Genomic DNA, 15,935 nt, shown 5'->3' with positions numbered 1-15,935 from the left:
TCGTGTTTGTTGAAGTGAAACAACTTCCTCTATGCACAGATATTAAGACCCAAGAACCAAGTATGAAATCTATCTTACAATAATCAAACACTGTATTGTCATGTTTATGTCTTTCAAACAGTAACTACTGGCCTTCATAGTCACAGTCATGAAATGTGGACGCTGTGTGGGACACTGCATTACTGTCTTTTTTTTAAACTACCAGTAGGGGGCATCAAAGTTTTTGAATTCTACACATAGTTGCTATAAAACCATGATTAGATACTCTTTATCAAATGTCTTCTGCTTGACAGACGGTGTTATATCAGACTAACCATCAAAAACATTGACATTACATGCAAAATGACAGTATTTCAGCTCAGACTGGTGTGGTAGTTTCCATTCCAAGGTTGTACCTGTAAATATGTGCAAACTGATGGCAAAGAAGAAGACGACTGGACACTGAAAGGTCTGAGAACAAAAAGCGCCTTTATCAAAATACAAGAAAGACAACATCAAATATCAAATAAGCAAACCATTAAGCAACAAATAAGCAAAAAATAGTATTAACTTTTCATAAAAATGTAAAAACAACAACAGCTCAGCCCAGTCTTTGTGTTTCTGTGCGTGTGTGTTTGTTTCAGAGCTTTTTGGTACAAATCAAATTGAAAAAAAGAACTCATGAGGTGCCTGAATCTGAACATGGAGACAAGATATTTGCATGATAATGAGATTGTGTTATATCTTATAAAAAATAAGGCTCTACATCAATTCAAAACAAAACAAAACAGAGCTTAAAAGAGCTTTACAGATTTAAGATGGTTCCAGCTTCAAAAGTAATTTAAATCTCCTCCATCACACAACACAAGTGAATATATTTCAAATCAATCACACTAATGGATTTTTAAATTACCGTTGTTTTGTTTTTGCCCAAACATTTTATTTCTTTCTTTGTCCTGTTTTCACTCACATATCTATGCGCAGAGCTGAGACCTCTGTGGCCTCGTTCATGGCTTATTTATTGCACCACCTCAAATTCAAGAACAGAAACAAAATCAAGAAAACGATAAAAGAAACAGGAAAAACTTTTTTCCTGAAATATCATGGTTATGTGATGTAGAAATATTTAAATACAAGACAACATAGTGTGTAGAATTGACTGACACTGTATGGCACTGATGTTTCCATCGGTAGCGAAATCACCATTAAACAGTCTAAAAAACATCATTATGGCGTCAACGTTGATTCTTTAATACTTAAATCAACTTCTGTGTCCTTGATGGCTTTATTTGGTCTGGTATTCTCTAGTTTATACGTTCACTGCTTGAAAGCTGCTGCTGTGTTGTCACAATGGTCATGTAGGATCTCATTTTCTGCTGAAAACGTATTCTTTGCACTTTCTCTTTCTCTGCTTCATTCAGGGACTGAATGTCTCCACACAATCAGAAACATGCAGTCCTATTTTTTTCAGCTGTCACAGACTAGCTTCTGTTTTCAAACTCATTTTATATTACGAACAGCAGAGCAGCGTGCTGATGGAGAATCTTTTCCCTTACAACTTTTATCACACAAATAAAGACAACTGGACACATCTTGTATTAAAAAAAGTTGTACAGTCTCAATGAAAAACAAATTATAAGTATTTATTTTACAAAATCCATTTATGTTTCGCATCATTTGATACAGCACACATGAAAATGCATCATTTGAAACTATGTGCTTCAGCAGACACGTCACACAATATAAAGCATTTGTTTTGTTTCGTGTGGATTATGTTGAACGGCTGCAACCTCAGATATGTGAAGTGAAATTGATCATTATTATTATTTATTTATTGCTGTGAGTTAAAACTGATCATGTGATTCTTGGTCAGCTTGCATTGGCATCAATGTCCTGCTGTCCACCAGATGTCTTTGGGTGAGTGATTTCTTTTTTTTTTTGCTACGACACCCATTTGATTTGCATCTGTCACATACTAATAACGGGGCTTCTGTGGATGGTTGCAGTACTGATGGTAACATTACACCCTGTCGATTGGTAAATGCTCTTTGTCAGGCAGTCACACACACACACACACACACACACACACACATACACACCTGAGGTTTTCTGCTTTTGAGGGTTGTGTCTGTTTGTTATATGATTCTTTGCTCTCTCCTACAAAATCACATCTTACCTGCTTACCTGCACCTTTGCTATGTTGCCCTGTTATGTCGCTCCATTCATGACAACGGCACCATTCAACAGTTTAACATTCTTATCTCAGAAAATACTGTATTGACAGGTGAGACATGGCCCTGATTGAATTGACCTGAGATTACGTGGTGACATTAAATCTACCCTGCAGATTCTTTAGTCCAAGTATTAGTGGATTATTGTATTTTTGTCCAGAGGTGGAGGTCTTTTACTGCGTTTGGTTTACGTTGTTTGTTAGAATCTTATTTGGATGTTAAAATGACAAGAATCTCTCGCTCTTATTTGCTTTCAGATGTTTTAACCCCAAGACTTTCACGAACTGGAAGGCTAACATACATACCATGTGCTTGAGTCCTGCTCATGACCTGCTCTCTCTTTGATATTGCTTTCTTTCCTTTCTTGCTAAATTGCTCTTCACTGTGTCAAATAAAGCAGAAATGCATAAAATTAAAGCTTAAAAAAACGTCCAGTCAAATGTGAGCAGGACTGAGCGAAAATACACAAAAAGCAACACAGAGTCCCACAAACAGGCATAAAGACAGAACAGAAACGTGTACATGCTTAAAAACCATACAATAAAAAAATAAGTAGCGTATCTTTGAATGGTAATAAAAGGAATTCTGAGCAGACGTTCTGCGGCAAATAGACACCACGTAGAGTTCTGATGTTGCCGTGTTTTTTTTTACCATCAATTTTATACAAAGCATAGCCCTTATATAGCGGAGGAGTGCATTTCCTTCTGTCCACCGCCTCTTGTTCCTCTTTGCGTGGACGAAACACTTTTGAAATATCTTTTAGACAGTCTCGTTTTGGCACAGTGACTTTTCATGGCGCTCTCCTCAACCTGCTGACATTTAGTGCTTTTGCTTCTCCCATTCCTTTCCTCCTGTTCTGATCTGAACACATTTTCCTTTTAGTCCACATGTACAGTTTATGTAAATATGGACTATATGCATGTTGTATAAGAGCCTAATTCTGTGAGGTTTCTGGGAGGAGATATTGCTAGGAGTGAGCTCATTGATCTGGAGGAGGAGGCAGCGTCATTGTGTGTCTCTCTCACTGTGTTTTCCCAGTCACACCTTTCTTTTGCACGGCCGCCGATGCCGACGCCTCCCCACAGACCTCCCCATCACTGTCCGCCCCTCGCTCTTTCTCCTCATCCCAGTAGTCGTCGTCCTCCTCCTCCTCTTCCTCCTCGACAGTCGACTCATATGTGGCCTTCTCTTCTTGCTTGATGGCCTGAATGGCGGGAGGAGCAGCGGCGGCGGCACTGTCCCCCGAGTCACTGCTGTCCTCAAAGGCCTCTGGGTTTTCTAGCATCTCCCTGATCAGTGGAGGCATGGGGCCGGGGATCTCAGTCTTTAGTGTGATGGCTCTTTCTGCACCTAAAAGCAAATGCACATGTATTTAGTTAATGGTTAGTATTCACACAACCCACATTTCTCACTTTTTAAAGTGAGTAATTAAAAAAAGATTGTTACATTTGAGGAAAACAATGCCTCTCCACTGTCATGATCTTCAGATGATGGTACCTTCCACCTGATAGAACTATTTTGCATTTATGATTTGCAAATACAATGATATTAGGTGAGCTTTATTTCTCAATAAATAACAAGCCATTTTGAAATGAAAACCTTCAGATGTCAGTGGTGAAGTTGCTTTATTATTTTGCTTTATTATTTTCAACCAGCTGTCACCTAAAAAGGCCTCAGTATTGTTTGAAATTTGTTGATAATTTTGATGCCTGAGTTTTTGAGTTTTTCTTTTATGATACCTTACCTTGAGAAACATATTTTATACAAAAATGTATTTAACAACATCAGAAACTAAAAAAAACTAAAAACTAAAAAATTAGTCTAAAATTGACAAAGATTTTCTTTAAATCAAAGAATAAGTAAAATTAATACTTCACACTTGTCAATACTTTGGACAAAAAAGAGTTTTGTCTGATACCCAGACCTTTTTCTTAATTTCTGAATATGATATGTGAAACTGCGGCTAACCTTTGGTGCTGATTCCTCTAAGGTCTGTGACTTTCATCAGCATGCGGGGAAACATGTGAGGCTTGTTTGGGCGTCGGCGACGGGTGTAAATCTTCAGAGCTTCTAGCAGAGGCTCCTGCAGCTTGTCTACCTTCTGGGGCTCTTCCAGGTCCATACGATCTGAGAGAGCAAGTACAGATTTGAAGAGGTAAGAAAATGCTAGCAGTCTGTTATCCACCTGACAAGATGACAGCTAGGCAAAAGCTGGAAGCTACTGGCTGATAGCTTCATTAAGAAACGACAACAGTCGCCAAGATTTACCTCCGCAGATGAGGCAGATGGCACTGAGGAGGCCCGTTTCTGTGTCGTCCATCTCCAAAGGCAGCAGCTGACCAGCGAAGGCAAACACCAGGTCTGTGAGTGGGCCAAAGCCAGCGTTATGCATCTGGGTTCTGTTGAGAGTCAGGCCATCTGAGAAGGTCATTGTGTCTTGTTCTGGGGTGTAGCGAGTGCATATCCTCAGCATCTAAGCAGGGGGAGAACAGGGTGAGACAGAAACGTTCAACAGGGTAAAATATTGATGAAATTCTGTCCAGAATAATTTCATGACGGCTGTCCAAAATCACATTTGAATGTTTCAGGCGCTGTTCGTATCAAAAAGTTAAGCAGCGTGACAAATGAGAAAGCGTTAGGGAGGTGGAAAAGGGTTGGAAGGGGAGGAGGTTATAGAGGAGGAGTAGTAGGAGCATGTGGTTGGTACCAGGATGTCCAGACATGCAGATTTGAGGAGGGTGATCTGGTCAGCGATGGTGAGCGTAGTGAAGCCTGGTAGCCGCTTGGCAAACTCCACAATCTTTATAATGCACTTAGTGGAGAGCTCACTGAACTTATCCCACAGGCCCAAGTCCAGCTGTACTCTGTGGTCAGCACTTGAATTCTGGGAGAGAGAAAGAGGGACACTTTTGTCTGTGTAGCTGTGCAGAGTCCATACTGTGTTTGTCATTCTGGCAAAGCGGTGAGCCAACTCTTGAGTGGAGTGTGTACGGGTGGATGTGATTGTACGTATAAGGAAAACTCACTGTGGTGTATTTTCCTAGTTGGCACAGAGATGGAAACGTCTCTTGGTGTGCTTTGCTGACTTTGTTCACCAGCTCTTCCAGTTCTCCGCTCAGCTCGTAGTTCTCTGGCAGCACCACCTCCTCCTTTACATCCTTCTTCTTTTTGTTCCTGTCATTACGCACTGCTACAGAAACACAAAGAACAGATAGCAGATCTTAATTTTCCTTAGTGACACTGATACTAATATTAGTATTGATTTCTACATCTTGATCCTGAATCCCATATTTTCTCGGACACTCACCTTCTTTGGACATGCCAACCTCAAAGCACTTCTGCAGCCTACAGTACTGACAGCGGTTGCGGGTCACTTTGTTGATTTGACAGTTCTTGTCTCGGTGGCAGGTGTACACCATGTTCTTTTGGATACTGCGCCGGAAAAAACCCTGAAACAGATCAAAAGAAAATGTCTTTTTGGCAAAAGATCAGCAAGATCCCTGAAAAAATCTTTTACTTTTAAATTTCACAATATTCATAAAACAATGAGCTAAAGGGGAATGTACTGCATAAACATGTTGAACACATCTTCCTCAGTGATACAAGTTATAATTTCATTAAAGAAAGTTTTTTTTCCAGAGGACGCACAGGGTTGAGAGGCCATTTTTTACTGCTTCTTTCTTCAGTGCTAATATCAATAGCGGTGTCGGTATATAAACTGCAACAGCAACAGACAACATGCATTAACCACTTGTTGGCCATACATTGTTTCTGCTACATTACAGTAATAATGTGCAGTATTGGTAAGAAAACACTAGAGGGCGGCTCAACAACAGCAGAGGTAACAACTCCATATATCTCCAGCTGAGCATCTGACTCTCACTCTCTCCTTTCCAGCTGTTCACTTCATACATGTAAACTCTTGGTGTGTCTCTGTCTGTTTATCTTTACCTTGCAGCCCTCGCAGGAGCTCACTCCATAGTGATAGCCGGATGACTTGTCCTGGCATACGAAGCATGGCTTGTAGACACGAGGAGGAGGAGGAGGAGATGGGGAGCTGGGCACCATCTCTTCTGAGCTGGTGCTCTGGGTCTCCACCGCTGCATAGAGAGAGAGAGAGAGAGAGAGAGAGAAGAAACATTTAAACTCTCTTATTTTATCAGAGCATCTTGTTTACATAAAGTCTTTGAAAGCTAATACAACTGATTGAGAGAAGAGTGGTCAACAAACAACCCCCCAACCCCATGCAGGCCACTTCTTGGAGCCAGAAGGCAAGCTCAAAGGCAGACATTTTTAAGAGAAAAGGGAGGGAGGAGGGGGGCATTGCTGATTGACAGGGACTTAAAAGACACACAATTAGCTGATGGCCAGATGGCCCTGCTGATAAAATGCTGATTGGCAGCTGAGATTTGATTGGCTTCTCCATTTACTGGTGAGTGGGGGAGCAGCATACCTCTGTTGACTTTTTGACTGACATCTGAATTTTTGTATGTTTGTGTGTGTGTGTGTGTGGGTGAGAGAGAGAGAGAGAGAGAGGGGGAGAGAGAGAGAGCTCACATTTTTATTTGAAAGGCTGTCCAACCAGACCTGCCTATATACCTCCAGCCCCATGTGAACAAACAGAAGCGGGATGTTTATGAGACTCGGCTGTCTCCCTCTGTTCCTTCTCGCTGTCTCGCTAAAGAAAATGGCACACTGTATAACACCATTTGCTTGGGCCACAGGCAAAGTCATTCAACTGCTGCTAATGAAAACGTTCAGAGCAAACAATGTAAAACAGACGCAGCGACGAGCACGTCCAGCTGATTAAAAAACTGCGGATCCTTATGCTCAAATTAAAACAAAACAAGTAGAACAGCGACACGCCTGGCACACATTTAAAGGTGATGACTAAAGAACAACCAGATTCCTTCGAACATGCCTTTCAACTTTCACCTTCAGTCACCCCAACTTCACCTCCCTCTGCCCACTCCCACCCCCACTCCCTTGTTTCCTGGCCCTAAATTCCTCAGTGCAGGCTGGACAGGGTTTAATAGTTGCCCAGGCTCATAAGCGGCCCTATAAAGGTTGTGTCTGGGATGGGAAGGAGGCCCCCGGCCAGGCTGACGGCCTCTTTATTGGGATCCAGTCACCTTGGGCAGCTATTCACATCAACAGCTCCATCCTTGGATCCCTTCCTAGTAAAAATAAAGAATCCAGGGTCAAAACCCCAAAGTCACTGCCCCTCCTGTCACCTTCAATGGATAGCACAGGACTGAACCAAATGTGGCCCCCACCCCACCACAGCAACCCTACCCTGAACCCGCAGCTTGTCATTAACAAGAGTGGTAAGGTTTCAAAAAACAGAGAAGCAAAGGCACAAAGGAATAATCTAATAAAAACAGAGAGGGAAAAATGAAAAGAGAAAGAAAGGAGAGGAGGAGGTGAACGTGAGGACAGAAACTTCCCAGTGGCCGAGAGGTTAAATAAAAATCTTGACCATTTAACTTTGACCTTGACTTGAGAAGGCCATTACTAACTACATGTCCAGCAGCCGGTTTTAAAGTTCAAAAATGTGTTCAAATATGAGTGTCCAATTGAGTGTTACTTCATCCTAATGTGTTTCTGCTCAACACTTACAGCTGTTGTCCTTGTCATTAACAAATGAAGAAATAAAACAATGTTTTTAAGTGGATAATCATATATTTTGTATTTACCTTTAGCTAGTCTTGGTAATTGGTTTTGACACAGTTATATGTATGTGTGTGATTCTTATATGTTTCACTGGGAGCACCGTTTCTTTCACTTTCTTTCAGTGAGCAAATCTGAAATGGAAATTACAAAACACAACCAACTGGGATCACTGCGCACATACTGGTCATTAATTTTTTGATGACATGTGTGCATAAATTTGAAAATTTCTTTTGTTGTTTTAAAGTCCCAGTGCGTACATAAATATCATTAATGTCATTTATAACTTGTACACAGCAAATATAGATTTTCATCCCCTCTGAAAACATTGTAATTCAAACCAGATTTGTTGCACTGACAAACATGAAATTGTTTCTTTATTTCCCACATTCAAATAATGACAAACAACTGGTGGGTGCAGCTTATGTTTAAACTGAATCATTCTGTGCTGCGGCCCGCTTATTTTCTATAAATGCATTTTTCCCAGAAGGGGCATCACAGTTAATGATGTGTGCAGTCAATGACAGAAAGCCAGAAAAAAACAGCAAGTGTCACATAAATGTATTAATGTTAATATGTCAGTAAGTTTTCAACCATAAAAACCGACCAAATTAGTTCAAGTGATTTTTTTTCTGGCAAAAGTGTCCAAACATTAATTTGTTCCAGGCCCAACAGCAGATACAAAGTAGTAATGCATTATGATTATGATATATGATATGATTATTATATGATAGCTGCTAACTTCCAGTCTGTCACTTGTGAGAATTGTCTTATGTGATAGTAAATTGAATATCTTTGGGTTTAGGAGTGTTGGTGGTGCCATATAAGCAATCTGAAAACAACATGTTGGAAGTTTTTTCACTATTTTCTGACATTTTATAGGCAAAATTATTTGTCAGTTAATCTAAAAGGTAGTTGGAAGATTAATCGATAAAGACAAGGAAATGGTTAGTTGCAGCCGTTATGGTAAAGCTCACAGTTGAAATGATTATTTTTCTGGTCTGGCAGAGACTTCTTCTCCCAGAAAAGGCTGCAAGTAAAACACAATGTTCTCCAGCAGTGAGTCAGTAGAACGTATTATGTTCCACACATGAGTTTATGAGTAAACAAAGATCTGCTTTGTGAGAAGGAGGTAAACACTGTTAATGTGTTCAGTTTTGGGGCATTAGAGCCCAGGTGTGGAAGGTGAGGAGAACGAGGCGGAGTTGAATTAAATGGCACTGTAATGTGATCGCTGTTTTCTGTTTATATAGTAACACTGACAATGTAAAAGTGGCCCTGAGAGAACAAGTGGAAAAATCGCTCCTGTTGAAACGGAGATACGGCATCTGGCGCCAGGAGAGAGGCAGTGACTGACATTGTCTGAGTGCGGTGAGAAAGGCTTGAGGAGGGACGTGACTCAGAGAAACATGACAGAGAGAGACAGGGTGAGAGACGCTAGGATGGAGGTAGAGAAAGGAGGGAGGGGGGGTTGGTGGCTCTACCTGGTGTGGAGAAAGAAGGAGACAAGCCAAAAACTGTCAGCAGCTGTCATCACCCTGAACTGAGCTCAGCCTCAGAGCCTTGGCAAGAAAAAAATACCTGCGTCTTCTTAACCTACAACTCACCCCTTAGCGTGTCACAACATCAATCAGCACACCTCTATTGGACTCAGAAAAGACGACTCGACTCGTGTGAGTCAGATTCATCAGCCAAGTTGATACGTCTTCTGTGCAGGACTTCACATGCAATCTCAGCTATAAATCTTTTCATTTTAAACCTCAACTACTTACAGTGGAGACACAATACAAATCCATTTATAGGAATACGTTGGCAGAGCCTGTGTGACTTGAGTGACAGAGGCTATATATTACTAGTGTTGCTATATATTACCTCACTTGATCTATACCTTTGTTTCTGTGTGTCTTTCCAACATCCCCCCTCTTCCATTTACTCAGTGTTTGTTGTCAGATCAACACGTCCCTGTTTAGACAACAGAAGCCCCTCTGAAAGCAGACACTCTCCTCATCAGCTCTGAGAGTCTTGAAACTCGAGAATGAAAGATTTCAGTCCTGAACAAATTTTACCAAACCTTCATATAAAATTTGGCAACATGGATACAGAAGCCGCTGCTGCTCTAAAAACAATCTGTGTCCCAAATCCATATTAATTGTATTATATACTATCTACTAGAGCTGCCATGATTAATCAATCGACAGAAAATTAATCTGCAACTATTTTAATAATTGCATAATTGTTTTAGCCATTTTTTAAGCAAAAATGCCAAATATTAGCTTCCCAAAATGTAAAGATTTGCTGCTTTTCTCTGTTTTATTTTATTATTTTATTATTCTCTGTTTTATTTCATTGTAAACTACATATCAAAACAAGACATGTGAAGATGTCACCTTGGGCTGTGGAAATTTACAATGAGCATTCTCCAGAACAAAGTCAGGAAAAAGGCGGCACGTCATAGTTAAAAAAACAAAACAAAACAAAACAGCAAATAGAATCACTGAGAGCCTGTTGACTGTGAATAAATTCATCAAAAAGACCAATACATGACATAAGGTGATTTTTTTTGCAGTTTTTTAAACTATGGAGTGCTGCCTTTTTTCCTGACTTTGTTCTGGAGAATAGAGACACTGTTTTTTTAAGGGTTAGTCCAGGAGAAGTGCACCGGTTTCCTCAAACGAAGACATTTTTCACTATTATCTGCCCTTTTTAGAGACTAAACGATTAATCGCTTAATCAAAAAAATAATCAGTAGCTGCAGCCCTACTACTGTATACTTAATCATTTTATGCAAACAGGAAATGACAGTGTATTTGCATCATCGGACGTCAAACTATGACTTTAAAATGTCACTACCAACTAAACTTTTTTTTTTTTAAAAATGTAATGTGTTACTGGAGCTGTTTCACCAACATCCTCAATTAGATTTATTTTCTGTTAGGTGCCATTTCCTTTGTGCACTGCAATAGTGTCCATCAACAGTACACTTAAAATCAAGTTTTTCTTAGTGTCCATACTGACTGTTTTGTGTGTACTTTTTCCAGTGAGAACATACTATATACTCAAAACCTGCTTAGAATTAGTGAGTAATGTGGATCTTGGACACAGCTACGATTTCTCTAAACTTGTTGTATTTCTTCAGTCTTTTCCGAGAACATAAATGTGAAATTACATATGAAAATGAGCCTGTTTGAGCTTTTAGAACGCCAGAGCTGCTGTAAGCCAGTCTGTTTAGCATCTAGCTCTGATGAGGTAAGTTGGGGTGAGGAAACTGATGTTTCAGCAGGACTGATCCGTCATTCTGTGTTAACAAGTGCATGAGAATGAAAACACTGACTGAGGCCATGTGTCATTGAGCTGCGGTTTGTTTAAATTGCCTGAATGTACATACAGTCCACACACACGCACATAGAGTGAGTGTGTGGTTTGTTTCACACTGATATTGAAGGGTTTTTTCCCCCATCCCTCTCCGACTGGCTGCGTGGACGACGTAGTGTGACATATGCCCTGTAGAGTCTGCAGCCTGGCTCAACCTGCCAACATCGCACATCTCATTGAACTAGACTTTGGCCTGCAGGCTCCACAGAGCCTCACACTGGAGAGGAGTGGAGGGTAATGCTAAGGTATTTGGTTTCATTACAAAGAGTTTAGTAAGTCCTAAACTGTAGCTGTATTATGCGACGTATTTATTTTTCCTTTTCAAGCCAGATCAGGATTCTGAAAAATACTTTTTTAGACTCTGACAACTGTAAAACTACTAAACTAAACTTCAAATGACAACAAAGCCGCACTTTTTTGTGCTCTTTTGGATGATAAATTCAGTTTTTATGTAATGTCTCGCCTGACTGTCTCAATGTTCAGCAGCATACTGTGGAATGTGCGTGCACATGTGAATATGTGTGTGTGGGCTGCTGCAAGGGGCCATGGGTCGGCCAGACTTAGTGTGATAGTTTTCAGTGCGATTTTGAATACAACAACACTCACAGAAACAAACACAGCGAGGAGAGAAAGGGAGGAACACAGTGGAATGAGTATCAATTATTAAATAGCTGTAATAAAAAGGCTTGGCCAACTTGATTTCAAAGGGAAAAGTTAATGCAACTTGTAAATTAAATTCTGATTGTGTAACTTGGCCTGCAGTTTTATTTAAGAAATGCATTTGTCATACTTAGTTACTGTACTATGCTGTGATTCATGAGCAGAAAAACTATGGTGGGGAGAGCTGCAACGTCAAATATGCTTAGTGAGTAATTACCACGACAGCAGGGAAGAGATGGGGGAGATCTGAGTGGCAATCCCTTTCATCAGCTGTTCTAAGTTCAATACCAGTGCCCCCCCCCACCCCACCCTCCTCCTTCCCCTTCCCCTCTCCCCTCCCCCAGCTCAACCCTCACTAATAACCCTCTTCCCCCCTATGTCCTCTCCTGCCTTCCTGCCCTGGCAGGAGGAGGAGCCCTTCCTGTCATTGGCAGCGCCTTTTAAAGGAAAGGCTGTGAAAACCAGGCTACAGTCCAGGAGATGGCTCCATAAAAACAGCAGCACCAAACACTTAAAAAGGAGGCAGGGACACACACACACATACAAAAACACACAAACATACACACATTTGCACAAGCTCACAAACAAAAACACAAATCCTGAATAAATCCTCAAACTTGCCACAGTTGTGACAACGTCCTGCAATCTCAGATCCACAATAGAAATTTGGGCCAAAAGAGCCAAAAGTAAATAATCAAGAAATCATGATTCACCCTCAACTGAGCTTCACAATGTGATCATGTCCAAGGCAAGGTTTAAAAAGAAAAACAGAAAACAACAATCATGTAATTTTTTTTTTCTACCATGGTCATGGAGTTGAGCTTTGTCTGAGGAGTGTGGGGGCAGGAGCATTTATGGGACAGGTTGTTAAATCTGGCTTTGTCCCTCCCATTCATCATCATACATACAATACACCCTTTCTTTTTTATGACACCCAATAAATCCCCGCTTTCTATTTTTGCCCTTTTTTTGATATTACATAGTCAGCTTCCACCTCTATACTTGGCACCCTGAAGATATCACTGATGTGGGAGACACCTAACATGACTTCAACAAAAACAACTGCCAGCAAAGTAAGTGGCTTTTAGCATTCAGGCAGGTACTCTTATGCACATATTGTTCAAAGATTACACATAACCATCATGATGTGAAGAGATTTTTAGTTTGTTAGTCTTGTCAAAAATCTTGTGAAAACATGTTTTGTCAGCGAACCCACAACTCTTCTACTGGTGTGTGGTGTAAATATAGGATATTTGACAAATGGTTTAGCAGACATATCAGACACACTAATAACTCATCAGAATCTTCAAAGGATAAACTCAGGCAAAGTCAACGTGGTGTGCTGGAGACATGGCTGGAAGCTGTAGCAATCAGAGACAAGCTGGAACTTGACTGAACCTCACAAGATGTTGGTTTCACTTAGTCACCGATCAGCAGCCTGAGATCGTATCTGTTCCTGTAAATTTCATGAGAGCACTGCAATTGGAAAAATATTTGATTACAGACATTGTCTCAGCTCAGTGAAATCTACGGCTCAACTATAACCTATTTGTCACATGCGCATTCCCACCAGATGAGTCTGTAGGCGTTCAGAGTGAAAGGTGAATGCTGTAAGTTAACGTGCAAACTATAACCTGATTACCGCAAATAACCAAATCAAGGTAATAATTTGATTAAAGCGTTTGCATGATGCGCAGTAACTAAATTATATGACACGACGTGATTTGTTTCATAATCTTGTTTATGATCGGAGGGATGTGAGGGAGGCTGCCTAAAGGAAATGCCACCAAATAAAAAAGAGAAGAAGAGAAGAAAAATTGAGCAATTCTGTTTTGTTCATATTCTTTTGAACAAAACACCTGAATGCAAATGATTTTCCTTGCAGGGTTGGTTGTAACCTGAAACCTCCTTTTTTCCCTACCACAATCACCACCACTAGCCATTTCAGTGTTTGTGTACAGGAACAGTGCTTTGTTCACTCTGTGACTTTTCATTTTCATTTTCTCTGAATAAAATCACCAGAGGAAATCAGACTAACATGCAGACAGGCATTTGCGGTTACATACGTGTAATTATAAAGATTGACAAGTAATCTAGCAGGTCTGTTAATCATCTGAGATGATGAGACATCACACACACTGACTGAACTTGAATTTTCAGGTTCATAGAGGCAGTTAGGGTGCCCGGAGTAGTTTCTTTCTCACCAGTGGTGAGACAGTGACAGTGTTAAGGGAGGATAACCTGCAGGCATCAAAATGCTCTGCCAGCCAGATTACCAAATTTTATAAGAGTCTTGTGATAAGAGAAACCGCAGCATACAGACACACTCCCTAAAACTACTATCTTCAATCTCATAAATCAGGGAAATATTCTCTTTTCTTTATCAGCATTGTATTATAGTTAACTTTTCTCCTCTGATGTGGTGATATGGTGGTCCAGGAGCATTGTGAAACTAGCTTTGAAGAGAAAGAGAGATTATCACTGAATGAAGAGGAGAGCATTTCCCCTCAAGGCCTGAAACACCAAGATACAAAGAGTTACGGGGGCGGGGTGGTTTAATCCCAAATCCAACTTCATCCCTCCACTCTTCTTTCAGCTCTCATCTCTTTTCACTGCCATTCCCCTACACAGCACCTAATCTCTTAATTGAGCCTTTGTGATTGTAATTGAATCATTAAAAGCTCTTGGTTACACAACACAAGGCATGTAAGATGAGAATAAGAAAGAATAAACACACATTATTGCTGGGAGGAAAACACACACACACACACTGATACATACTACTGGAAAGCGAAGATCAAGTGTAGAAAAGAGAGAATCTTCAAAAGAGGAGAGAAACAAATGTCACATAGGAGAAACTCTTCCCCCGCACAGTGACAGAGAGAGCGGACAGACTTCTGCATGTCCCCGCTCCCTTTAATGCCTCCTGACGTTGAAACAAAGGAAGGCAGAGAGGTGCTGAACTGCCTCTCACATAAAAAAACACAGGAAAGGATGACCCTCCCTCCCCACCACCACCACCTCCTTCACACACACACACACACACACACAGACAGAGGACAGAAAGCGCGTGTCAAAAAGACCAAAATGCTCTCAGGAATTTAGAGCTGCAGTGTCCAACAGTATGTGTTCACTGGAAGAAATACTGAAAAAGCAAACTAATCACCTTTTTTTCACTTTCCAGTGAGAGCTGCTGATCAACTACGCAGCAGTTCATTGGATTATGCACAATAAGGAAACAAATCATAGCTGTGTACGTGTCAGATTAGCTAATACAAGGTTGGCATGGTAATAAACCAAAGGTGTCAATGTTAAAGAGTCAGAGATTGATTATTTTGTTGAGAAGGTGGAAAATAAAAGAAAGGTGATGACATATTTACTTGGACATCCACAGTGGCAGAAATTACTATAATATTGTATGTTTTAAATTTAAAATCCTTAAAAACAACAGCAACAGGATATGCCTGCAACTAACAATTTTTTTTCACAAGGTAATGTCTTCAAATGTTTTGGCCAACCAACAGTCCCAAACCCAAAGATATTCAGATCACATGATATAAAACAGACAAAAGCAGCCAATCATCATCATCTAGAGCTGCAATGATTAGTTGATCGACGGCAACTATTTTGACAATCAATTAATTGTTTTATTAGTCTGTCAAGCAAAAATGCCAAATGTTCTTTAGTTTCAGCTTCTCAAATGTGATGATTTGCTGTTTTTCTTTGTCATAAACAGCACTAGTTAAAAGTTTGGTCACACTTTGTCATTCAAGGGAACAGGAAGTTGTGTCCTTAATATCTTAATATATATATATATATATATATATATATATATATATATATATATATTAAAGGTTTGGACTGTTAGGCAATCAAATGAATTGAGGACATTACTATTTTCACTATTTTGTTGTATTTTGTTGACTTTAATTTAGAAAATAATCAGCAGATTAATCAATAATGAAAATAATCGTTAGTTGCCGCTCTAAAATCATCACATTGGAGAAGAGAAATGTTGTGAGT

The 15,935-nt window shown here is 40.2% G+C and overlaps 1 protein-coding gene across 4 annotated transcripts in view; it reads right to left on the bottom strand.

Annotated features, from left to right (window-relative positions):
* Nucleotides 1-449: 449 nt before the first annotated feature.
* LOC137181703 (retinoic acid receptor gamma-A-like) overlaps nt 450-15,935 on the bottom strand; it is a 52,406-nt gene continuing 36,920 nt past the window's right edge. For 3 of the 4 annotated variants that reach the window (XM_067587586.1, XM_067587585.1, XM_067587587.1), the window contains 7 exons: nt 6,162-6,310; nt 5,518-5,659; nt 5,237-5,400; nt 4,918-5,094; nt 4,479-4,683; nt 4,179-4,337; nt 450-3,560 (listed from right to left, as the gene is read on the bottom strand). In XM_067587586.1, the coding sequence (XP_067443687.1) occupies nt 3,232-3,560; nt 4,179-4,337; nt 4,479-4,683; nt 4,918-5,094; nt 5,237-5,400; nt 5,518-5,659; nt 6,162-6,310 (1,325 nt within the window). In that variant the 3' untranslated portion in view covers nt 450-3,231. The remainder of the gene's footprint in view (nt 3,561-4,178; nt 4,338-4,478; nt 4,684-4,917; nt 5,095-5,236; nt 5,401-5,517; nt 5,660-6,161; nt 6,311-15,935) is intronic. The other variant, XM_067587588.1, reaches the window with a different exon arrangement.

Source organism: Thunnus thynnus, chromosome 4 (genome assembly GCF_963924715.1).
Source record: "Thunnus thynnus chromosome 4, fThuThy2.1, whole genome shotgun sequence".
Classification (NCBI taxonomy): Eukaryota; Metazoa; Chordata; class Actinopteri; order Scombriformes; family Scombridae; genus Thunnus; species Thunnus thynnus.
The sequence above is the reverse complement of the archived record's forward strand: the minus strand, read 5'-3'. Positions and strand labels throughout refer to the sequence as shown.